The sequence below is a fragment of the Procambarus clarkii genome, chromosome 46, assembly GCF_040958095.1.
Source record: "Procambarus clarkii isolate CNS0578487 chromosome 46, FALCON_Pclarkii_2.0, whole genome shotgun sequence".
Taxonomy (NCBI): domain Eukaryota; kingdom Metazoa; phylum Arthropoda; class Malacostraca; order Decapoda; family Cambaridae; genus Procambarus; species Procambarus clarkii.
The window spans coordinates 34,462,402-34,490,284 of record NC_091195.1 but is presented as its reverse complement, the minus strand read 5'-3'; the positions used below and the strand labels follow the sequence as shown (position 1 = coordinate 34,490,284).

Below are 27,883 nucleotides of genomic sequence, written 5' to 3'. Positions count from 1 at the left end.
TTCATCCCTATTATTTATTTATGTTATATAGTTTTTTGACTTGTTCTTTTGCACTGTACATTGCCAAGGGATTGTCTTTGTTTATAATTTGTTTTCTATATTAATTAAAGTTTCATTGTTCATACTTTGTGTTTTGCGTGTCTTCCCTTACTTTACCACAGACAGACAGACAAACAGGCAAGCAGACTATCTTTTTTTTTTGTAAGTGTTACTAGGCAATGACACCAGCCATTGGAAGACTGCCGAACATCAACACTCCAACACTTTCCCGTCACAATATATATATATATATATATATATATATATATATATATATATATATATATATATATATATATATATATATATATATAAATATATATATATATATATATATATATATAAATATATATATATAAATATATATATATATATATATATATATATATATATATATATATAAATATATATATATATATATATATATATATAAATATATATATATATATATATATATATAAATATATATATATATATATATATATAAATATATATAAATATATATATATATATATATATATATATATATATATATATATATATATATATATATATATATAAATATATATATATATATATATATATATATATATATATAAATATATATATATATATATATATATATATATATATATATATATATGTCGTACCTAGTAGCCAGAACGCACTTCTTGGCCTACTATGCAAGGCCCGATGTGCCTAATAAGCCAAGCTTTCCTGAAATAATATATTTTCTCTATTTTTTTTCTTATGAAATGATAAAGCTACCCATTTCATTATGTATGAGGTCAATTTTTTTTTATTTGAGTTAAAATTAACGTAGATATATGACCGAACCTAACCAACCCTACCTAACCTAACCTAACCTATATTTATAGGTTAGGTTAGGTTAGGTAGCCGAAAAAGTAAGGTTAGGTTAGGTTAGGTAGGTTAGGTAGTCGAAAAACAAATAATTCATGAAAACTTGGCTTATTAGGCAAATTGGGCCTTGCATAGTAGGCTCAGAAGTGCGTTCTGGCTACTAGGTACGACATATATATATATATATATATATATATATATATATATATATATATATATATGTCGTACCTAGTAGCCAGAACTCACTTCTCAGCCTACTATTCAAGGCCCGATTTGCCTAATAAGCCAAGTTTTCCTGAATTAATATATTTACTATAATTTTTTTCTTATGAAATGATAAAGCAACCCTTTTCTCTATGTATGAGGTCAATTTTTTTTATTGGAGTTAAAATTAACGTAGATATATGACCGAACCTAACCAACCCTACCTAACCTAACCTAACCTATATTTAAAGGTAAGGTTAGGTTAGGTAGCCAAAAAAAGCTAGGTTAGGTTAGGTTAGGTAGGTTAGGTAGACGAAAAAACATTAATTCATGAAAACTTGGCTTATTAGGCAAATCGGGCCTTGAATAGTAGGCTGAGAAGTGCGTTCTGGCTATTAGGTACGACATATATATATATATATGTCGTACCTAGTAGCCAGAACGCACTTCTCAGCCTACTATGCAAGGCCCGATTTGCCTAATAAGCCAAGTTTTCATGAATTAATGCTTTTTCGACTACCTAACCTACCTAACCTAACCTAACCTAACTTTTCCGGCTACCTAACCTAACCTAACCGATAGAGATAGGTTAGGTTAGGTTAGGTAGGGTTGGTTAGGTTCGGTCATATATCTACGTTAATTTTAACTCCAGTAAAAAAAAATTGACCTCATACATAATGAAATGGGTAGCTTTATCTTTTCATAAGAAAAAAATTAGAAAAAATATATTAATTCAGGAAAACTTGGCTTATTAGGCAAATCGGGCCTTGCATAGTAGGCTGAGAAGTGCGTTCTGGCTACTAGGTACGACATATATATATATATATATATATATATATATATATATATATATATATATATATATATATATATATATATTGACCAGACCACACACTAGAAATTGAAGGGACGACGACGTTTCGGTCCGTCCTGGAGCATTCTCAAGTCGATTGTTATATATATATATATATATATATATATATATATATATATATATATATATATATATATATATATATATATATATATATATATATATATATATATATATATATATATATATATATGTCGTACCTAGTAGCCAGAATGCACTTCTCAGCCTACTATGCAAGGCCCGATTTGCCTAGTAAGCCAAGTTTTCCTGAATTAATATATTTCTTCTAATTGTTTTCTTATGAAATGATAAAGCTACCTGTTTCATTATGTATGAGGTAAATTTTTTTTTATTGGAGTTAAAATTAACGTAGATATATGACCGAACCTAACCAACCCTACCTAACCTAACCTATCTCTATAGGTTAGGTTAGGTTAGGTTAGGTAGCCGAAAAAGTTAGGTTAGGATAGGTTAGGTAGTCGAAAAACAATTAATTCATGAAAACTTGGCTTATTAGGAAAATTTGGCCTTGCATAGTAGGCTGAGAAGTGCGTTCTGGCTACTAGGTACGACATATGTATATATATATATATATATATATATATATATATATATATATATATATATATATATATATATATATATATATATATATATATATATATATATATATATATATATATATATATATATATACATATATATATATATATGTCGTACCTAGTAGCCAGAACGCACTTCTCGGCCTACTATGCAAGGCCCGATTTGCCTAATAAGCCAACTTTTCATGAATTAATTGATATATATGTGTGATATATATATGTGAGATATATATATATATATGTGAATTATATATATATGTGAGAAAGCTGCATGAACGCGCAAGCCATATATCACTAAGAACTCTTTGACCCGGCCAGGATTCGAACCCATGCCGTCCAGGATCACCCGTGCGGCTCGTGCATGCGCCAGAATTTGATGAAAAACTGTACCCAAATGGATTCATGAGTGTCGTCGGGGGTTGGTCAGTCAGGGAGCTTAGTTAATAAGCGCCAAGACTGACCAATCCTTATGACGATCATTGGTGCGGTGGTCACGGTACTGTGTACGTTTAGGGGTGATCCTGGACGGCATGGGTTCGAATATATATTAATTCAGGAAAACTTTGCTTAATAGGCAAATCTGGCCTTGCATAGTAGGCTGAGAAGTGCGTTCTGGCTACTAGGTACGACATATATATATATATATACATATATATATATATATATATATATGTATATATATATATATATATATATATATATATATATATATATATATATTTATATATATATATATATATATATATATATATATATATATATATATATATATATATATATTTATATATATATATATATATATATATATATATATATAGAGTGTATTACACTTATTTGTATAATTTGCACGACGTTTCGAACCTCCATGGTTCATTCTCAAGTGAGAATGAACCATGTATATGAATATATATATATATATATATATATATATATATATATATATATATATATATATATATATATATATATATCATTTGGGAAACACTTGTTCACTGAGGCATTTCACAAAGACGAATTTTTAAGGAATGAGATTTCCCTAAAGCAGAACGAAGTTTAGTAACGAAAGGTATAAGGGAAGGGTAGAGATTCGTCTTAAAAATTCGTCTTCGTTTTCTTCGAAAATGCCTCAGTGAACAAGTGCTTCCCCGTTCATTATTACCAAACAGCGTTCTTAAATTGTCAGATCAGCCGTTTGATGAGATACCCCGCATAGTGCTTAGGAAAAACATCGATTTACTTAAATTTGAAGTTCGTGAATGTTTTAAAGTGATGGATAACTGTAAGAACGCTTTTCTCCAAGCCATTCCGCCTGAGTGGAACCGTTGTATGATGGATTACTGTTATACTACTTTGAGGTCCGCCTGCAGAAAGGTGAGTACTAAACTGGATTTCAAATTAAAGAAACTTATTCAACAAAGTGACTGGAGTAAACACTCCAACCGGGATTTAGTTATAAACCTCTCGGATAGACAGCTTGATAATGACACGATTACTGCATTAGGATATGGCCTGAGCTTTGCCACATCTAACGGAACAGTCAATTATGTAGATATTGCCAAAGGTTTCAGCAATCTTGAAAAATATAGCAATGTCTCAGTTGAAGATATTAATGTGTGCAAAGGTATGATGTATGGCGTTTTACTTAACAATTCTGTTCCTAATTGTCCAAGTCGATTTGTTCATGCGTCTAAAGTCTCAAAAAAGATAGTTCATTACATATTACCAAGGCTGATAAGTCAAATGCAGTTGTTATTATGAATAAAGATGACTATGTCCGAAAAATGGAGTTACTCCTGGAAGACAGGGATACTTATCTATTGATTAATAGAGATCCTACTGAAAAAGTGATTGCACATTTTAACAAAACTCTTAAAACTGTGTGTAAAGGCGATAAAGAGTTGATATCTAGGCTAACAAGTCGATCCCCCTCTCTTCCTTACATGTATGGTCTTATAAAAACTCATAAGCTATATAATCCGGCAAGGCCGATTATTAGTTCAATTGGTTCGGCGGCTTATAAACTCTCTAAGTGGTCAGTCAAAGTTTTGTCCCCTATAGTTGGTACTATTTCCAACTCACACTTGACAAACAATGTGGACTTAGTTAATAAGCTATCCACACTGAATTTAAATTTTGATTTTAAACTAATAAGTTTTGATGTGACCTCTTTATTCATTAAAGTTCCTGTTGATGATCTGTTAGAATTTCTACGTGAGGAACTGCCCAAATATAATTTGAGCTTGCAGACCAATAAAGTATTGGAATGTATCAAATTGTGTATAAAAGACAATTATTTTAGTTTTAATGGAAAATTTTTCAAACAAACATTTGGTATGGCGATGGGCAATCCCCTTTCCCCAGTTTTAAGCAATTTGTATATGGAATTCTTCGAAACAAAAATCTTATCCAGGATTATCCCGGCTAATATAGTTTGGTTTAGGTATGTTGATGATATTTTGTGCTTATGGCCGTGCGACAAAGACCAGACAGTTTTTCTTAATGAACTCAATTCTTTGGTACCTTCAATAAAATTCACATGTGAGACTGAGGAGAATGGTACTCTTCCGTTTTTGGACATTATGATTCATAGAGTCACTAGAAAGTTCAAATTTAATGTGTATAGGAAACCTACCAACGTGGGGTCGTGTGTTCATTTTTATTCGAATCATCATAGTAAAGTTAAACAGGCAGTATTTTCAGGAATGTTTCTACGAGCTTTGAGGGTATGCAGCCCTGAGTTTTTTGATGAAGAGATTGCTAGAATATATGAAATTGGGAATAGTTTACAATATCCTAAGAGGTTTTTGGATTTCTCGTTTGAACAAGCCAAGCGTACGTTTTATAATCACGTCCCTAAGGTGAAACCAGAAATTATTAACTCATTGGTGGTACCTTATGCGAGTGGACTTGAAAAATTGTCTCTGATTTTTAAGAAACTTAATATAAATTTGGTGTTCACTAATAGTACGATCAAATCAAATTTAATAAAAAACTCCCCTGTTACAGCAGGTTGTGTGTATTCGATTCCCTGCAATGATTGTGATTCTGTGTACCTTGGACAAACAGGAAAGTCCTTACAATTGCGGTTGTCACAACATGCTTATAGTATTAGAACTGCCCAAACGTCTAATGCATTATATCTACATACGAGTTTATGCGATCACAATATTAACTGGAATGGGGCAAAAAGCATTACCGATTGTGGGGATTTCGTGGAACGGAATTTAATTGAGTCTGCTCTAATCAGTCAGTGTCCAAATCTTCTTAATGTTAGTACTGGAATGTACAAACTTGATTCATTTTTTAGTTATAATATTGCACAACAGTTTAAGAAAAAACTCTGATAGAGAGGCTTACAATGTCTCATTATAATTTTATATTCATATATTGTGTGTTCATTAGGCTTTTCTTTAATCTTTCATCCTTATTCTCTGACTGCTTAATCCTCTTTGACCATTCTAAGCTAAGCTATACCTGTTTCTGGTTAATTCTTTCCTAGGGGATGGGTTGGTCAGGTGTCGGCCTATATATCCTCTCCCTTCTCCTTTAGTCAGTCTGGTGTTGATAAAGGCTTTAACAAGCCGAAACGTTCACCTCATTTCATATTTCTCTGTGGATTTTCTGCATATATATATATATATATATATATATATATATATATATATATATATATATATATATATATATATATATATATATATATATATATATATAACTGAAAACTCACACCCCAGAAGTGACTCGAACCCATACTCCCAGAAGCAACGCATCTGGTATGTACAAGACGCCTTAATCCACTTGACCATCACGACCGGACATAATGAGGTGATAGCCGAGGCTATTTGAACCACCCCACCGCCGGCACTCGGATAGTTATCTTGGGCATAGCATTTTACCAAATCACCTCATTCTTTGGGGCAACACGTGAGGAACACAAATGCGAACAAGCCTGAATGGTCCCCAGGACATATGCAACTGAAAACTCACACCCCAGAAGTGACTCGAACCCATACTCCCAGAAGCAACGCATCTGGTATGTACAAGACGCCTTAATCCACTTGACCATCACGACCGGACATAATGAGGTGATAGCCGAGGCTATTTGAACCACCCCACCGCCGGCACTCGGATAGTTATCTTGGGCATAGCATTTTACCAAATCACCTCATTCTTTGGGGCAACACGTGAGGAACACAAATGCGAACAAGCCTGAATGGTCCCCAGGACATATGCAACTGAAAACTCACACCCCAGAAGTGACTCGAACCCATACTCCCAGAAGCAACGCATCTGGTATGTACAAGACGCCTTAATCCACTTGACCATCACGACCGGACATAATGAGGTGATAGCCGAGGCTATTTGAACCACCCCACCGCCGGCACTCGGATAGTTATCTTGGGCATAGCATTTTACCAAATCACCTCATTCTTTGGGGCAACACGTGAGGAACACAAATGCGAACAAGCCTGAATGGTCCCCAGGACATATGCAACTGAAAACTCACACCCCAGAAGTGACTCGAACCCATACTCCCAGAAGCAACGCATCTGGTATGTACAAGACGCCTTAATCCACTTGACCATCACGACCGGACATAATGAGGTGATAGCCGAGGCTATTTGAACCACCCCACCGCCGGCACTCGGATAGTTATCTTGGGCATAGCATTTTACCAAATCACCTCATTCTTTGGGGCAACACGTGAGGAACACAAATGCGAACAAGCCTGAATGGTCCCCAGGACATATGCAACTGAAAACTCACACCCCAGAAGTGACTCGAACCCATACTCCCAGAAGCAACACATCTGGTATGTACAAGACGCCTTAATCCACTTGACCATCACGACCGGACATAATGAGGTGATAGCCGAGGCTATTTGAACCACCCCACCGCCGGCACTCGGATAGTTATCTTGGGCATAGCATTTTACCAAATCACCTCATTCTTTGGGGCAACACGTGAGGAACACAAATGCGAACAAGCCTGAATGGTCCCCAGGACATATGCAACTGAAAACTCACACCCCAGAAGTGACTCGAACCCATACTCCCAGAAGCAACGCATCTGGTATGTACAAGACGCCTTAATCCACTTGACCATCACGACCGGACATAATGAGGTGATAGCCGAGGCTATTTGAACCACCCCACCGCCGGCACTCGGATAGTTATCTTGGGCATAGCATTTTACCAAATCACCTCATTCTTTGGGGCAACACGTGAGGAACACAAATGCGAACAAGCCTGAATGGTCCCCAGGACATATGCAACTGAAAACTCACACCCCAGAAGTGACTCGAACCCATACTCCCAGAAGCAACGCATCTGGTATGTACAAGACGCCTTAATCCACTTGACCATCACGACCGGACATAATGAGGTGATAGCCGAGGCTATTTGAACCACCCCACCGCCGGCACTCGGATAGTTATCTTGGGCATAGCATTTTACCAAATCACCTCATTCTTTGGGGCAACACGTGAGGAACACAAATGCGAACAAGCCTGAATGGTCCCCAGGACATATGCAACTGAAAACTCACACCCCAGAAGTGACATATTTTACCAAATATGTCCGGTCGTGATGGTCAAGTGGATTAAGGCGTCTTGTACATACCAGATGCGTTGCTTCTGGGAGTATGGGTTCGAGTCACTTCTGGGGTGTGAGTTTTCAGTTGCATATGTCCTGGGGACCATTCAGGCTTGTTCGCATTTGTGTTCCTCACGTGTTGCCCCAAAGAATGAGGTGATTTGGTAAAATGCTATGCCCAAGATAACTATCCGAGTGCCGGCGGTGGGGTGGTTCAAATAGCCTCGGCTATCACCTCATTATGTCCGGTCGTGATGGTCAAGTGGATTAAGGCGTCTTGTACATACCAGATGCGTTGCTTCTGGGAGTATGGGTTCGAGTCACTTCTGGGGTGTGAGTTTTCAGTTGCATATGTCCTGGGGACCATTCAGGCTTGTTCGCATTTGTGTTCCTCACGTGTTGCCCCAAAGAATGAGGTGATTTGGTAAAATGCTATGCCCAAGATAACTATCCGAGTGCCGGCGGTGGGGTGGTTCAAATAGCCTCGGCTATCACCTCATTATGTCCGGTCGTGATGGTCAAGTGGATTAAGGCGTCTTGTACATACCAGATGCGTTGCTTCTGGGAGTATGGGTTCGAGTCACTTCTGGGGTGTGAGTTTTCAGTTGCATATGTCCTGGGGACCATTCAGGCTTGTTCGCATTTGTGTTCCTCACGTGTTGCCCCAAAGAATGAGGTGATTTGGTAAAATGCTATGCCCAAGATAACTATCCGAGTGCCGGCGGTGGGGTGGTTCAAATAGCCTCGGCTATCACCTCATTATGTCCGGTCGTGATGGTCAAGTGGATTAAGGCGTCTTGTACATACCAGATGCGTTGCTTCTGGGAGTATGGGTTCGAGTCACTTCTGGGGTGTGAGTTTTCAGTTGCATATGTCCTGGGGACCATTCAGGCTTGTTCGCACTTGTGTTCCTCACGTGTTGCCCCAAAGAATGAGGTGATTTGGTAAAATGCTATGCCCAAGATAACTATCCGAGTGCCGGCGGTGGGGTGGTTCAAATAGCCTCGGCTATCACCTCATTATGTCCGGTCGTGATGGTCAAGTGGATTAAGGCGTCTTGTACATACCAGATGCGTTGCTTCTGGGAGTATGGGTTCGAGTCACTTCTGGGGTGTGAGTTTTCAGTTGCATATGTCCTGGGGACCATTCAGGCTTGTTCGCATTTGTGTTCCTCACGTGTTGCCCCAAAGAATGAGGTGATTTGGTAAAATGCTATGCCCAAGATAACTATCCGAGTGCCGGCGGTGGGGTGGTTCAAATAGCCTCGGCTATCACCTCATTATGTCCGGTCGTGATGGTCAAGTGGATTAAGGCGTCTTGTACATACCAGATGCGTTGCTTCTGGGAGTATGGGTTCGAGTCACTTCTGGGGTGTGAGTTTTCAGTTGCATATGTCCTGGGGACCATTCAGGCTTGTTCGCATTTGTGTTCCTCACGTGTTGCCCCAAAGAATGAGGTGATTTGGTAAAATGCTATGCCCAAGATAACTATCCGAGTGCCGGCGGTGGGGTGGTTCAAATAGCCTCGGCTATCACCTCATTATGTCCGGTCGTGATGGTCAAGTGGATTAAGGCGTCTTGTACATACCAGATGCGTTGCTTCTGGGAGTATGGGTTCGAGTCACTTCTGGGGTGTGAGTTTTCAGTTGCATATGTCCTAGGGACCATTCAGGCTTGTTCGCATTTGTGTTCCTCACGTGTTGCCCCAAAGAATGAGGTGATTTGGTAAAATGCTATGCCCAAGATAACTATCCGAGTGCCGGCGGTGGGGTGGTTCAAATAGCCTCGGCTATCACCTCATTATGTCCGGTCGTGATGGTCAAGTGGATTAAGGCGTCTTGTACATACCAGATGCGTTGCTTCTGGGAGTATGGGTTCGAGTCACTTCTGGGGTGTGAGTTTTCAGTTGCATATGTCCTGGGGACCATTCAGGCTTGTTCGCATTTGTGTTCCTCACGTGTTGCCCCAAAGAATGAGGTGATTTGGTAAAATGCTATGCCCAAGATAACTATCCGAGTGCCGGCGGTGGGGTGGTTCAAATAGCCTCGGCTATCACCTCATTATGTCCGGTCGTGATGGTCAAGTGGATTAAGGCGTCTTGTACATACCAGATGCGTTGCTTCTGGGAGTATGGGTTCGAGTCACTTCTGGGGTGTGAGTTTTCAGTTGCATATGTCCTGGGGACCATTCAGGCTTGTTCGCATATATATATATATATATATATATATATATATATATATATATGTCGTACCTAGTAGCCAGAACGCACTTCTCAGCCTACTATGCAAGGCCAGATTTGCCTAATAAGCCAAGTTTTCATGAATTAATGTTTTTTCGGCTACCTAACCTAACCTAACCTAACTTTTTCGGCTACCTAACCTAACCTAACCTATAAAGATAGGTTAGGTTAGGTTAGGTAGGGATGGTTAGGTTCGGTCATATATCTACGTTAATTTTAACTCCAATAAAAAAAAATTGACCTCATACATAATGAAATGGGTAGCTTTATCATTTCATAAGAAAAAAATTAGAGAAAATATATTAATTCAGGAAAACTTGGCTTATTAGGCAAATCGGGCCTTGAATAGTAGGATGAAAAGTGCGTTCTGGCTATTAGGTACTACATATATATATATATATATATATATATATATATATATATATATATATATATATATATATATATATATATATATATATATATATATATAACTGAAAACTCACACCCCATGGTGCGCATATATATATATATATATATATATATATATATATATATATATATATATATATATATATATATATATATATATATATATATATATATATATATGTCGTACCTAATAGCCAGAACGCACTTCTCAGCCAACTATGCATGGCTCAATTTGCCTAATAAGCCAAGTTTTCATGAATTAATGTTTTTTCGACTACCTAACCTACCTAACCTAACCTAACTTTTTCTGCTACCTAACCTAACCTAACCGATAGAGATAGGTTAGGTTAGGTTAGGTAGGGTTTGTTAGGTTCGGTCATATATCTACGTTAATTTTAACTCCAATAAAAAAAATTGACCTCATACATAGTGAAATGGGTAGCTTTATCATTTCATAAGAAAAAAATTTGAAAAAATATATTAATTCAGGAAAACTTGGCTTATTAGGCAAATCGGGCCTTGCATAGTAGGCTGAGAAGTGCGTTCTGGCTATTAGGTACGACATATATATATATATATATATAAGCCTATACTTGCATAAACCACAAGTGAAGATAAACAATCTTTGGACAACACCCACCAGTGGGACTCGAACCCAGAAAGCACAACTACCTTCCAGTAGCTGGCATAACTAGTATGCTTTAACCCACTACGCCATCAGACCTTACAAAAGAAGTAGATAGTTCTAGATATATATATCTCAAACATCTCTACCTCCCGAAGGCACCAGATGAGTGAGGGGTCAGTCTGCAATTTTCGTCAAGCCACTGTCAATGTGAGAGAACTCGTGTCCAGCTTATAAGCCTATACTTGCATAAACCACAAGTGAAGAAAAACAATCTTTGGACAACACTACTGGAAGGTAGTTGTGCTTTCTGGGTTCGAGTCCCACTGGTGGGTGTTGTCCAAAGATTGTTTATCTTCACTTGTGGTTTATGCAAGTATAGGCTTATAAGCTGGACACGAGTTCTCTCACATTGACAGTGGCTTGACGAAAATTGCAGACTGACCCCTCACTCATCTGGTGCCTTCGGGAGGTAGAGATGTTTGCGATATATATATCTAGAACTATCTACTTCTTTTGTAAGGTCTGATGGCGTAGTGGGTTAAAGCATACTAGTTATGCCAGCTACTGGAAGGTAGTTGTGCTTTCTGGGTTCGAGTCCCACTGGTGGGTGTTGTCCAAAGATTGTTTATCTTCACTTGTGGTTTATGCAAGTATAGGCTTATAAGCTGGACACGAGTTCTCTCACATTGACAGTGGCTTGACGAAAATTGCAGACTGACCCCTCACTCATCTGGTGCCTTCGGGAGGTAGAGATGTTTGAGATATATATATCTAGAACTATCTACTTCTTTTGTAAGGTCTGATGGCGTAGTGGGTTAAAGAATACTAGTTATGCCAGCTACTGGAAGGTAGTTGTGCTTTCTGGGTTCGAGTCCCACTGGTGGGTGTTGTCCAAAGATTGTATATATATATATATATATATATATATATATATATATATATATATATATATATATATATATATATATATATATATATATATTTATTTATATATATATATATATATATATATATATATATATATATATATATATATATATATATATATATATATATATATATATATATATATATATGTCGTACCTAGTAGCCAGAACTCACTTTTCAGCCAATTATGCAAGGCCCGATTTGCCTAATAAGCCAAGTTTTCTTGAATTAATATATTTTCTCTAATTTTTTTCTTATGAAATGATAAAGCTACCCATTTCATTATATATGAGGTCAATTTTTTTTATTGGAGTTAAAATTAACGTAGATATATGACCGAACCTAACCAACCCTACCTAACCTAACCTAACCTATCTTTATAGGTTAGGTTAGGTTAGGTAGCCGAAAAAGTTAGGTTAGGTTAGGTAAGGTAGGTTAGGTAGTGGAAAAACAATTAATTCATGAAAATTTGGCTTATTAGGCAAATCGGGCCTTGCATAGTAGGCTGAGAAGTACGTTCTGGCTACTAGGTACGACATATATATATATATATATATATATATATATATATATATATATATATATATATATATATATATATATATATATATATATATATATGTCGTACCTAATAGCCAGAACGCACTTCTCAGCCAACTATGCATGGCTCAATTTGCCTAATAAGCCAAGTTTTCATGAATTAATGTTTTTTCGACTACCTAACCTACCTAACCTAACCTAACTTTTTCTGCTACCTAACCTAACCTAACCGATAGAGATAGGTTAGGTTAGGTTAGGTAGGGTTTGTTAGGTTCGGTCATATATCTACGTTAATTTTAACTCCAATAAAAAAAATTGACCTCATACATAGTGAAATGGGTAGCTTTATCATTTCATAAGAAAAAAAAATAGAGAAAATATATTAATTCAGGAAAACTTGGCTTATTAGACAAATCGGGCCTTGCATAGTAGGCCGAGTACGACGTTCTGGCTACTAGGTACAACATATATAAATATAATGCTTTTCACTACATTATATGTATGACTTGTTTTTTAAATTTGTTTTATGACTAACACATAAATTTTATCTAACCTAACCTAATACGCCTAACCTAATCTAACATACCTAAGCCAGTAAATAATGTTTTAAATATAATAATATTAATTGAATACAGCAATTTGGAAATAAAAAATAAAAAATAATGAAAGTCTCTCTGCTTGTTTGACGATCGAAGTTTGCATACTAGACCAAGTAGTGTAGTTCTGGCTATTATGTACGACATATTTATATATTAATGAGAAAGCAGAACCAGATTACTATGTTGTCTATTCAGGATAATCGTCATTCGTCTCGTCACACCTACATGCAATATATTGCTATGTCTGTAGTGTTGTATATTACTCTTCCTCTGCCTCGCAAGGCAAAAGAGTTCTTTAGGAAAACGTTAAAGTAAAAATATGCCAAAATAGGCCAACAGTAAGATCAAAATTAACTTTTGAAGATTGCTATAATTAATTGGCCAGCAACCACTCTGAACGTGTTCACGTGGAAGCGAAATTGGCCAGGATGGCAATAACTCACCAATTGCTGGTGCTAGAGCCACAATTTTTACTACAAATTTGCAGAAGCCTACTGTTTCTATATGCCTTAAGAGGGACGTTTCTCTGTTTGCGTAAGAACAATGTTATTAGCGAGAAACCATTTTCGGGGTACCAGCAGTTGTAAAAATGGCGAAAATCCACCATAACATTATTCCTTATCATCATAATAATTCATAATAATATGTATACGAAAATCATAAAATTTAATGAGTAATATTTCCTCTCCACCCCATTTACAATTTGAGGAAAATTTATAATGAACAATTAGATAGTTACTTGTGGCTCGATGGTATTTGTTTAACCAGAACTATTTCCAAGAGTTTTAAAAACTGGTTGTTAGATGTCCGATGACTTCCAAAAAAGTTAATCCGCCCTTTAAATGTGCTCATTGCATTTTGATGTCAAATATTTTCTTAAATTTGTGGGATAAAATCATTTAGCAAATCAGACCGAATCGTCTTTCAAAATGAAAAAATTGCACTGACGGTTCAGCCATCAACTTAACATGTCTCTCAAACTTGCTGGTTGTGACACAGATGGTTGAGCTCTAAAGGTTTCATTCGACTTTACTCTATATTGAAATCTGTCAAGTGCTTATTGGATGGGGCCGTTTATGATAATTAATTTCATCGAGCAAGTTATGGTAACATTCACGTGGAAGAGTAAATGACGGAAGCTTTCCACATTTTTATTGAACTTTGTGTACACCCAACCTCCGTATTTCTTCATCGCTCGTGGGAAATATTTTCCACTAATAATAAAACTAACTATTTAATATATATTGTTAATAATTTGCAGCTAAGAGGATTCATCTTCTGATCATAAATAATAACTCTAACTAAAATGCGCATTAGCCAAATTTTTTCCTACTAAATCTGGTGCCATAATTCTGCCTCAACCTCCACTTTGTTATGAAACGATGAATAACTGTTGATTCTCATTATTAATCGAACTAGCTGTACCCCGCCCATGCGTTTCTGTGGCTCAGCAACGCATGCGCTTTGCTGAGCCACAGCAAACCTCCATGTACCCCGATCTTCGAAGTCATCCCCCCAACTCCCTCGTCCTCCCCATCATTCCCCGTCCCCTCGTTCTTCCCACTATTCCCCACTTCCCCGTCTCCTTGTCCTTCCCACCATCTCCCGCTTCCCCGTCCCCTCGTCCTCCCCACCATTACCCCTTCGCTAGCCCCACCATGCCCACTCCCATCCTCTTGTCCTCCCAAACGTTCCTCAGATGATGTACCCAGATGATCTGATGTTCTAATAAAAAATGGGAACATCAGATGGTCTGATGTTCCCATCATTGAAAAATACAAACAGTTAAAAAAACGAGATGGAAAAAATTCAAAACTAAATAAATTAACTATACTCACGAAATGAACAGCATGCTAAACAACACAGCTCAATTCCAATGCAATGTCACACAAAATAATTAAATCAAAATGAAAATAAATCGAAATCTATAAAAATTCAATTTATCAGTGTAATCAGAAACATTGAAATGGAATTGTAACATATTTACTATAGCGTGTGTTGCTTTTACGCCCAACAGATGGCGCTGTTTACCGCCAAAAAACATGTTGTAAAAGCATGTTTTTACCTGTCACAGGTGTGGCATCTATATTGTTGTTATATAGAAACACGAGTGTATTCGAATGGAACGTTGTGCAAAAATTTCAAATCAATCGGTGAAGAACTTTTGGAGATTACAGTGTGTGTTGCTTTTACGTCCAATAGATGGCGCTGTTTAAAAAAAATGTTTTTTACCTGTCACAAGTGTGGCATGTATATAATAGGTATATAAAGACATGCGCATATTCGAATGCAATGTTGTGTCAAAGTTTCAAAGTAATCGGTGAAGAACTTTCGGAGATTAGCGATTTTGAACAACCGAACATTTACATTTTTATTTACATAGATTGGAGGAAATTAAACTTAACATTCTTATGGTCGATTAGATTGTTAAAATAAGATCAATCTTAATAGCCACACCCGATTCGAAAATCAGTCGCTAACTCCACACATACAAATGCGAAATGGGGAGGGAGGAGGCCATCCTGTACCACGCCAACGAGCTTGCTACGATACATATGCATTGACAAGCTCAGCGCCTGTTGGACGACTACGCCTCCCTTAGGGGCCATTATGTTGATTACAAAAAGGTTGTTCAATGTTAACCAATATTTGTTGACTAGTTGTATATGAAAAGGGCTGCAATTGTCCCAAGTTTCAGTACTGCAGCGTAAATAAAAAGGGAGATTTTTTTTTTCAACGACTTTTACACATTTTCAAGTCTGAATAAATAAACACACGTTTCAGATATATTTATTCTATGACATTTTTCTGACACATTAGCATATAATAAAGGATATGTTGATAGATAATTTCCAAAACATCTTTAGTTTTCCTAATACAAATTTTCAAAGTTCCCCCCAAAAATTATGCAAATATGTCATGTTTATTGCTATTATAAAATTATTAAATGAACTTAGACATAAAAGCTATCAACAAGATTTAGAAACATGCACTCTACATATACGGTGTAAGTTTCATGTAAATTGAATAAAAAATGAAAAAGTTATTTGAACATTTATGTTATTTGAAAATAATAAAGTCTAAGGTTCTAAAATCTGTGGCTGAGGTTGACATCAACCACTTTTCTCCAAAATTGGCACCCTTACAGATAGGCTTAGGTGCAGTCAGGTGTATAAGTTTCATGCATATCATCCGATAAAAAAAAACAATTTAAAAACAAACATTTTTTTTTAACTTAATTTTTTTTTCCAATTAAACTAATTATAATATTTTTTAATACATGCTATTGTGATAGCAAAGAGTCAGATATGATTTCAGTTGACACTTTTGTTTGATAATCGTTTTTGACCATTTTGGTATAAATTTAACACTTGAATCAAGTATTTTTATTATCCCTTCCTTTTTTTGCTCGATGCTGAAACTTGGACCAGATGAAACCGTTTTCAAGTACAACTTGTCAAAAAAGTTTGATTGAAATCGAACGAGTTTTCATTTATTGCATATTTGGGCAAATTGGGATCTAATGCCTCCTTAGTGGTAGAAGGCCGTTCAGAAGTCCAAGTTCGAGGAAAATATTGAAGAGCTGTATAGTGTTCTTCAAGTTGCAAAATATATTTGTTACGGTCAAAATGAAAAATTAATTGCATATAAATTTTAAATTAAATCTTGAAGAACTGTATAGTGTTCTTCAAGTTGTAAAGTATACTTGTTATGGGTATAATGAAAAATTTATTTTATATTATATATATAATTTAAATTGTCAGCTGTCATAAATAAATAAAAATAATAGCAAAGATATGACAATTCAAAGGAGAAATATATGAATTTTCCCCCTTTTACCCACTCGAATTCCCACCAAAATAATTTTTTGGCAATAACCTTCTTCTTGTAGAAATAGAGGAAAAGCTCCTCAAAAGACACATAGAAACATGAGAATTTCGCAAATGTTTTGCCATAAATCATGCCTCTAGCAACAGCGGTTAGCAAGTTATGAGCGTCTTGGCCATTTTAACCTCCCCTTCCCCCTTTCCTCCCACGGACACGTTTGGAGCGTTTGCCGGCCCAAAAAATGGTGGCAATCTCCTAAAATTTATTTTGTTCTTACTTTTGACATATTGTCAGCAACACATAAAAAAATCTAATAATTAGGAACTGCCTTGCATTAGATATTAGGTCTCTGCTGTTTCATTTTACCTCCATGTTCATATCTCCGGCGTTTGTATAAGAGTGAGATAGGCAGTAGTAACACAAACAGCATCTGGAAACACAATATGTAAGAATGACCAGACAGTAAGTCACAATAACAATGCTGAGAACTGGACACCCGCACCACACATCTGAAATGAAACTAAGTGACGACGTTTTGGTCCGTCCTGGACAATTATCAAATCATGTTTTAAGCTCACCGTATGGTTCTTGGCAGCCAGAGCCTCCGCGATGCCCATAAAGAAGTTCTTGTGGCTCTGCATGCTGAAGGGAGCAAGAAAGAGGATCTTGGAGGCGTTCGCCTGGTGCACAACCGCCAGCATCACCACCACCAACACTTCCACACTCCACCACCGCATCTGATGGTGTGGTTCCTTGAATATACTATGGTTCTCTAAACAAGATATGTTTACATTTAACTATGAGCCGTCCTCCTAAAATGATAGTACTTATAGCAACTATTTGGTCGAACCCACTGTTGGACCTCAAAAGGCTTACGTTTTGTTGTATTAATTTTACTGTCCGAGAAAAAACCTAAAAAACAAACATAAACATTCCTCTGCTTAGTATAGGAGACATATATACACTATTAGGCCTAAGACAGTAAGTATTTGACCTTGGATTGCGTGGACAGGCTAGATTAGATTCCATGGTTACTTTTCCAATTTTCTAGTATGGCATTTGGGCTAATTCACAAATGCAAAACGTGACTGTTTTGAGGGATGGATCCAAATGTATTGTACATTTTCCCAAATAGTGGGTATAAGCAGCACTGTTTTAGGAGGATGGGCTGTTTAACTATCAAGTTAAAGAGTAACATACATTTGCACCTTATTGTATAAAAAAATAAACACGGCAACAAATTAATCTGAATGAGATAATATAATTGTATTTGAGGTAAACACTGTACCCGAGTGAGCATCAATAACAAAGGTGTAATCTCAAGCTAATACAATATATGTATATGAGACAGAATGTTAGGTAAACTGTAACAAAGACAGAAGCTATAACAGTTAGAAACTGTAACAGTCAAAAACTCTATCAGTACAAACTGTAACAGTCAGAAACTCTATCAGTAACAAACTCTAATATTCAGAAGCTGAAACATTCAGAATGTTAACATTCAGAATGGTAACAGTCAGGGACAGTAACAATTAGAGTCCGAAAGATAACCTGAAGCTGGAGAAGACACAACTATGAATTACTTGTCATATACAGTTTTTAATACGTCATCTGTCCATGGCAACAAGTTCCTTATCAGACAAATCTTGAGGTTATTATTGGTTATCATTTGGTGTCATATCTTAAGCGTGTTTGCCGGCCTTGCCTAATGGGCTCTGACCTTGATCAACTCTAATAGCATGTGTTATCTAGCCGTTATCTTTCCTCATTGTATGTTGTGTACTCACTATTTTACCGTGTTGCGTATAGTAACTACTTACTGTTTTACCATATTATGTATGGTATAAACTCGTTATCTTAGCATGTTGCTTATGGTATCTACTCAGTATCTTACTGTGTTGCATACTGCATCTACTTACTCTCTTGCCGTGTTGTGTATAGTATCTACTAGCTGTCTAACCATTTTGCATATCATACATACTGGGTATCTTAGCCTGCTGTATGGTATTTACATGCTATCTTACCATGTTGCATATGATATCAACTCGCTATGTTACCATGTTGCATATGGTATCAACTCGTTAAGTTACTATGTTGCATATTGTATTTACTCACTATCTTACCATGTTGCATACTGTATCAACTCGCTATCTTATCATCTTGCGTATAGTATCAACTCGCTATCTTACCATGTTGCGTACGGTATCAACTTACTGTGTTACCATTTTGCATACGGTGTCGGAAATTTCCGACCCCCAAATAACTAACCCCTGATATAACAAGCTAAATTCGTTATGTCAGGAAACTAAACATACTAACTGTATTAATTTTCCAGTGAGGAAATGTCTAGAGGCTCCCTGGAAAGCGTGGAGAAGAATTGTGTCAGCCAACATAGGCGACATAACTATTATTTCTTCCAAATTCTTAATTCTTCCAGTCTACAATTTAATTGCACTTCAAAAGTATTAAAATAGACTGGATTTAACTAAAACTTAGACAGAACTAAGTAACTTTTCTCCCTGAAGTAAAATTTAACCGACATGACTATTATCTCATTCGTGCACATGAGATAAAATGGTCACGCCATAAACTTTATATACATTGAAAATAATTCAACTCCATAAAACTTCCAGTCCAGCATTATAACCAGTATAAAACCGTTCTCTGTGACTGGAACAAATAAAATAATACGTAAAATAAAGCTTCCCTATTCTCGTCCATAAATGGGCAGAAATTAAACCGTGCTAGTGGCGTGAATAGATACAGTGGAGGAGGGATCGCCATTGTGCGAGACCTTGGGTTGATCAGATCTCTCGAGAGGAAAATCTCCTTGCGCAGCTACGATTTGTTCTCGTGAATCGGGTCATCTGCATACTCCAGCTGCCGTTATCTCAAATTACGAGACTAACTCGTTTCCACTTTGTCATTATTTGTCTGTACTTATTTCATGGCCATTTAATGTTGGACAAAAACCGGCTGTCGATTTAGATAAAGCGGCCTCGTAGCCTGGTGGAGGGGCCTCGTAGCCTGGTGGATAGCGCGCAGGACTCGTAATTCTGTGGCGCGGGTTCGATTCCCGCACGAGGCAGAAACAAATGGGCAAAGTTTCTTTCACCCTGAATGCCCCTGTTACCTAGCAGTAAATAGGTACCTGGGAGTTAGTCAGCTGTAACGGGCTGCTTCCTGGGGGTGGAGGCCTGGTCGAGGACCGGGCCGCGGGGACACTAAAGCCCCGAAATCATTTCAAGATAACCTCAAGATAACCTCAAGACGATGTAGAAAACCCATGTGAGCCTCTCACAATCAATCAATTAATCCTTCTCAACGTAACATATCTATGCTAGGAAATATTTTCAGTAGTTACAGTGTAATCTTTTAGCAGATCTGCGGTGATCATCAGGGAACCACACGACATCCACCTGTTGCATCACGTGGGAACAGCCGCCATAACCCACGAGGCTCATAACTGATTGTCCGAATGTCCCGTTCTTATGCTCATGTTGAAGCCTTCAAGTCAGATAAGGCCATTGAATATTCAAACTAATACCAATAGTTTAGTCAACTAATAATTATTACTAAATTCCTATCTATCTATAATTCTCGATTGACAGGCTATAATTACCCCCCCCCCCCCCAACAAAAAAAATATGTGTTAAGGGTAACAACCAGCAGAGGACAAGAATTTTAATACAGTCCACTTTATTCTAATACAGTTTACTCTATAACAAAAATTAAATTTAACGAATTACCTGGTGGGAAATTCCCCACATATGGTATCTACTCGTTAACTTAATGTGTTGCGTACAGGATCAACTCACTACGTTACCATCTTGCATATGGTATCTACTCGCTATCTTACCATGTACCGTAAAAGATGATGTTATTAAAATACGACTAAAAATCAGCGAGCTAAAACAGAAGTGAAAAGAAACGGGGAAAAAGGAGGAAACCCCAACTCTATAAAACTTTGATCCAAATATGCCAGTAACAGGCGATTACGGGCTCACTATAGCCCGTGCTACATGGACAATTAGTTCTGAGTAGCTAAATCTAAAACAACAACAACAACAAGTGTGTCACAGTACAGTGGGACGTTGTAACGGCAGGATGCACTGGTTACCCCATTGGGGGGCCGGTCGGCCAAGCGGACAGCACGCTGGACATATGATCATGTGGTCCCGGGTTCGATCCCGGGCGCCGGCGAGAAACGATGGGCAGAGTTTCTTTCACCCTATGCCCCGGTTACCTAGTAGTAAATAGGTACGTGGGAGTTAGTCAGCTGTCACGGGCTGCTTTCTAGGGGTGGAGGCCTGGTCGAGGACCGGGCCGCGGGGACACTAAAGCCCCGAAATCAATTCAAGATAACCTCAAGATAACCCCTTAAGTAAGACTTCAACACTAGAGCAGAAGAGACATTGTGAAACTACCTGGGGCCTGGGACCCCATCGTCTCTCAGCGTTGGCAGCACCGGGAGTCTGGGACCCCATCGTCTCTCAGCATGGGGGAGCACCGGGAGTCTGGGACCCCATCGTCTCTCAGCATGGGGGAGCACCGGGAGTCTGGGACCCCATCGTCTCTCAGCATGGGGAAGCACCGGGAGTCTGGGACCCCATCGTCTCTCAGCATGGAGGAGCACCGGGAGTCTGGGACCCCATCGTCTCTCAGCGTAGGGAGCACCTGGGGCCTGGGACCCCGTCGTCTCTCATAGGAGCTCGTCACAGCAGGTAAACTCCAGGGGGAGGAGTGTACCCTCCAAACAGTAAATCAAGTACCGAGCGTGATCGACAGTGAGGCAAGCAGCCAAGCAAATCTTCGTAGAAGATAAACAGGAGACCAACGGCTGTACCACAAAACGGGAAGAGTACATGGGATCATTGAGGAAGGAGGCTAACTTTGCATGGTCACCTGCCAACTGCAACAGGCTACTGAACCTGAGAGTAACGTTAACTGATGTATCAACATAGATCATAAACTCTCCCCTTCCTTTGGGTTAGGATCATTTAAGTAGTATATTGATAACTGAAGGATTATAATAATTGTCACCTGTGGAGTGGATATATTTGTATACCTTTACATGTATGTATTCTAAAAAGATTGTGATATTAAAGGGCGAAGGTTTAATCGAGATAAAATACGGTAATATTCGTTTCGTTAAGAATTATTTAGCCTATCCTACTGTTTTTGTAGTATTTATAGTAACGATGAAAACCACAGTAAATATAGAGACGTATAACGCAACTAGAAAGTAGAAATCAGTACTAATGTATTTGTACAAACCGGAAAAGGTTTTGTACTTATATTGCAAAGACAACCTTACCTTCCTTGGCCTAATACACGCTATCTGAGGCCTAATATAGTACATATGTGTGCTTCTATTCCTAAGCCAAGGAATATTTAAGTTTTGTTTTACTTCATTTTGTTTAGGTCTATAAAGTGAGTAGTACCCAGTTCTACTATCTAATTGCTTAGTACGTCGATGTTTGTACTATTGCGCACATAGTTACAAAAAATACTATCTAGACATGAGGATGGGTTGAAATTATTGGATAAAGAAGTTCCACATGAATTTGATATTGCTTCCATTTCTTGGTACTCACTTAAGTCGAATTTAAATGTGTTCTAAAGTTCTAAAGAGTAATTACCTGGACTAGTATTTCACGAAGAGTGTTGCCAAAGTTTACCTTCATTCATCCTGCAGGATTTATGCGAATGTATTGTTTATTCATTAAATGTTTATATTTTTTATTATTGTGTTTTATGCCATCCACGCTTTACTTGCCTGGGGGCAGTGAGATGAATGTTAACACACCAATATAACTCTGTGCTGAGGCCGTTGACCACTGAGACAAGAGAAGATTATTTGGTGGATGAAAGTGAGCTGATGAAGTTGGCGGCCATTCTAGTAAGAATACCATTTGTAGAGGCTGGGTCATGCCTCCAAATGGATTATCAAAACCGTCACTGTGCTTAGAATGTATAATATTCATCACCTCTTCCAAGAGAGACTGTCCCCCCTTTCCCACCCCAAGAAGCTAATTAAAGAACAAGCCTGGCTTCGACTTGAAGCAAAGTACAATGCCTTAAGCCAAATTTATGCTTTGGTCAGAGAACGATCCCTATCCAAGATTATTTACACTGATGGCTCCTGGCACCAGTCCCAAGCTAGAAGTGCAGTTATTGTGACAGCGAGAGATGGTTCCTTCTCCTATGAGTGTGGAGCGCGTATAAATAAATAGGTCTCCACTCTTCAAACTGAATTCGTTGCCATAATCCTTGCACTCGAGCGCGTATATGAGTCCAAAGCTGACACGCTAATTGTAAGTGACTCCTTGTCATCATTGACTTCCCTCAGCTCCCCAAGAGACGTGCTTATCTCTGAAGCTAGACACAGATATAATCAAATAATCAATGAGTTGATTATATAATCAGAGTTTGTCTCTGATTATATAATATATATATATATATATATATATATATATATATATATATATATATATATATATATATTATATAATCAGAGACAAATATATATATATATATATATATATATATATATATATATATATATATATATATATATATATATATATTATATATATATATATATATATATTATATATATATATATATATATATATATATATATATATATATATATATATATATATATATATATATATATATATATATAGTGGATTCCTTCCCACATTGGTCTCCGAATGCATGATAAAACTGATAAGTTAGCTAAAATTTTTGCTCATCTAGGACTGCTTTTGAGCAGCCTGAGGGCAGTAATATTCCGGGAACATCAACAAAATCTCGTAAACTTGAGGCAAAGTAAAATTCACACCAGTCCCTCCATCTATCATCATTGTATTATGCAGGTAGAACCGCACGTTTATGGGTCATTCAATAAGGTTAATTGACTTCTACATGTCACCACTGTTATACTTAAGCTTGGCTACAGCAAATCCAAAATTTACTTACTGGTAGAAATGCATACATGCAACTGAAAACTCACACCTCCGAAGTGACTCGAACCCATACTGCCAGGAGCACTATGCAACTGGTGTACAGGGCACCTTATCCACTCAACCATCACGACCAGACAAAAACTGATGGTAGCCGAAGCTATTTTCCCATCAGCCCGCCGGCACTCTGATGGTAATCTTGGGCATAGTATTTTATCAAATCACCTCATTCTTTGGGGCACACATGAGGAACACAAATGCGAACAAGCCTGAATGGTCTCCAGGCATACATGCAACTGAAAACTCACACCCCAGAAGTTACTCGAACCCATACTGCCAGGAGCACTATTCAACTGGTGTACAGGGCACCTTATCCACTCGACCATCACGACCAGACCAAAGCTGATTGTAGCCAAGGCTATTTTCCCATAGCCAATGTATCTCAACCACAGGGGGAACAGGGCCGCACACAGCAGGAGGTGTGTCCGCCACCCCACCACCCATCACAGTCGAGACACAAGTCGAGGGCACAGGGCCATGTGCAGTAGCAGGAGACGAGGAAGAGGAGGGCGCCGGCGACGCACAGAGATCTCCCGGAAGACCCTCTGGAGCAGCTGGAACATCGACCGGAGCAAGAAGAACCGCCGACGGCACTGCAACACCCGGAGGAGGGTCAGCAACATCCGGAGGCGTACCTGGAGATGCAGGGGAAGCCTCAGCAGCGATCGGGACGTCCACCTCCTCACCCCCGGAGTCCTCCTCCACAGGGAGCGGCGGGAAATCCTCTTCCTTGAAGATGTTCATGGGAGCAGTCGCAGCCTCAGTGCACCCGGCAGCTTGATGCCCCAACAGGCCACAACGAAAACATGTCCGTGCTTGCCAGGCATAGTACACTCGTACGTAGTACCCTAAAAGCCGGACAGATATTGGAAAGTCCGACCTGAGGCGCATCACTAGGGTATGAATGTTGGTCCTCATATCTGTAAACTTGCCAGAAGACAGCGTGTGCATCCGCACACTAACAACGGCACCAAACCGCTGGAGGAAACGCCGAAGGAGGATCTCGGGAAACTCCATGGGGGGCCCCATGGACACTCACATACGTCAAGGCACCGCTATGATCCATAATGGCCACCGATCCGGTGCCATCCTGCAGCTGCAAGGTACGTCCCTCGTACCTCCGGAGAAAGTCACGGTACACCGCTTCCCCCACAAACTTTATAACTACACGATGAGCAATTACCAGCTCAACACCGTAGATGTCCATTACCGCGATATGGAGCATGTCAGTTATCTTGAGGTTATCTTGAGATGATTTCAGGGCTTTTTAGTGTCCCCGCGGCCTGGTCCTCGACCAGGCCTCCACTCCCAGGAAGCAACCCGTGACAGCTGACTAACACCCAGGTACCTATTTTACTGCTAGGTAACAGGGGCATAGGGTGAAAGAAACTCTACCCATTGTTTCTCGCCAGTGCCCGGGATCGAACCCGGGACCACAGGATCATAAGTCCAGCGTGCTGTCCGCTCGGCCGACTGGCTCTCATCTCGGCCTTATCATGTCACACATGATAATCTCCATGACAGGGTACCCCGCACGACCAGTAAACTCCAATCCCATGGAGTTGACCTTCACAACAAGGGGAAGATGGCTGCCCATCGCAAACGCGCCAAATCCACACTAACCAGGAGGGAACAGCAGGGAGGGTAGAGACACCCACACCACCCTGCCGACTAAAGCGGCAAACACCCCAACTACCAGAGAGGCCAGGCGACACGTCTGCACCTCACAGCTGCTAGAGCGCAACTCCTCCATGAACATATTAGACAATTAAAACTGCCGACAAACAAACTTATCACATGCTAACAACTCGCAGGTATGCACAGGAATGATATCAATACAAAGAACTAAAACCACAGAACAAAATTTATTGCAAACATCAATTTCAAATTCTTTGTAAATCAAACACTTGTACAATTACTGCACATGGAAGGAGCACACAATGTACATCCAACACGGAACAACACATGCACATTAAAAAGTCACACAACAATCAAACCAAGACACGACACACCTTACCCAATTAGCATAGCCACCCACAATATATCAACAAGGATGTAGGTCTAAAAAACGCCTCCATTGTACTATGAACGTAAATAGTACAAACAATTTTATACAAATGAAACAAACTGAAATGCCTGCAGCACTTGTCCTTTGTAATACACCATAAACACCCAGAAGGTCCTAATAGATGCATGTAGACCGTGGAGGGGGAAGCAGTAGTTCACCAGTTGTAACTATCTTGCCAACACGGGAATGAAGAAGACAGACACAAGTTCGCCTCCTACCGTGTCCAGCCAAGGTCTGCTTTTGTTGACACTGGTATCTTGGTTGACACGATCAGATATCTGGTTGGATATCTGGTTGACAAAATGAGATGTCTGGTTGGATATCTGGTTGACACAATCAGATATCAACACTACAGACCTGCCTTTGATGATACAGACAGAGATCAAATACCCATCATAGACCTGCCTTTATTGACACTAGTAGAGATCAGATCCTCTTATTATAAAATACCCACCGTATGGACCTGCCTACACTGGTAGAGATCTGACACCTACTCTCTCTGGACCTGGCTATGTTAACACTGGCAGAGATCAAATACTCACACTTTGGACCTGTCTTTGATGACACTGGCAGACTGATGCAAACACACAGCACTTGCGTTCCTCTGTTTCACACGCTGTTCTCTCTCCAACACTGGGTCTGAACTGACTGCTTCGCTGACGGCAGGCGTTCAAGGTCTCCCAGTTGCCTTATCTCGTATCTGTGTCTCGCCTTTACTCTCCTCATATTTACCTATTTAGGTTCTCATAGTACAGTTGACTTTGTCGATTCACAGTCGGGGATCCCGGGTTAGGTTAATTTTATTGCTTCTTAATTACAATTAGTACTTAACCTATAGCTATATTGATATTACAGTTTTATAAAACTAATAAAACAAAACTAAATATATCAATAAATTGTAAAGTAGCTCAGGATATTTTAAAATTTTGTATAAAATCTATATTGTTTAATAAACCTGAAAAATAAATTCCTGATATTTAAAACTTGTGTATCGCAAATTGAGATTGTAAACTTCATCCTAAGATTCTGAGTGTCTTTACAAAAAACGAGGAGAATTAAATCAGGGGAGGGGGTTGGGTAAATGTAACAGCCCTATAAGTGCAATTATGCAGTGTTTATGACAGTAAGAAAATGTATTTATTACACTTAGTATTAAATCGTACTGTCAATTCGGAGGATAGGTTATATCACGTGTGCCCCAAAGAATGAGGTGATTTGATAAAATGCTATGCCCAAGATTATCATCCGAGTTCCGGCGGGGAAGTGGTTCAAATAGCTTCGGCTATCACTTCCTTATGTCCGGTCGTGATGGTCAAGCGGATTAAGGAGTCCCTGTACATACCAGTTGCGTTGCTCCTGGCAGTATGGGTTCGAGTCACTTCTGGGGTGTGAGTTTTCAGTTGTATATAGTCCTGGGGACCATTCAGGCTTGTTTGCAT

General features: G+C 38.5%; 1 protein-coding gene across 1 annotated transcript in view; it reads right to left on the bottom strand.

The window, feature by feature from the left end:
• LOC138349643 (UDP-glycosyltransferase UGT5-like) overlaps positions 1-27,110 on the bottom strand; it is a 118,994-nt gene extending 91,884 nt beyond the window's left edge. Inside the window, exons 1-2 of the mRNA XM_069301913.1 lie at positions 26,987-27,110; positions 17,924-18,082 (exon numbers count right to left, since the gene is read on the bottom strand). Coding sequence (XP_069158014.1) covers positions 17,924-18,082 — 159 coding nt within the window. The 5' untranslated portion in view covers positions 26,987-27,110. The remainder of the gene's footprint in view (positions 1-17,923; positions 18,083-26,986) is intronic.
• Positions 27,111-27,883: the final 773 nt, after the last annotated feature.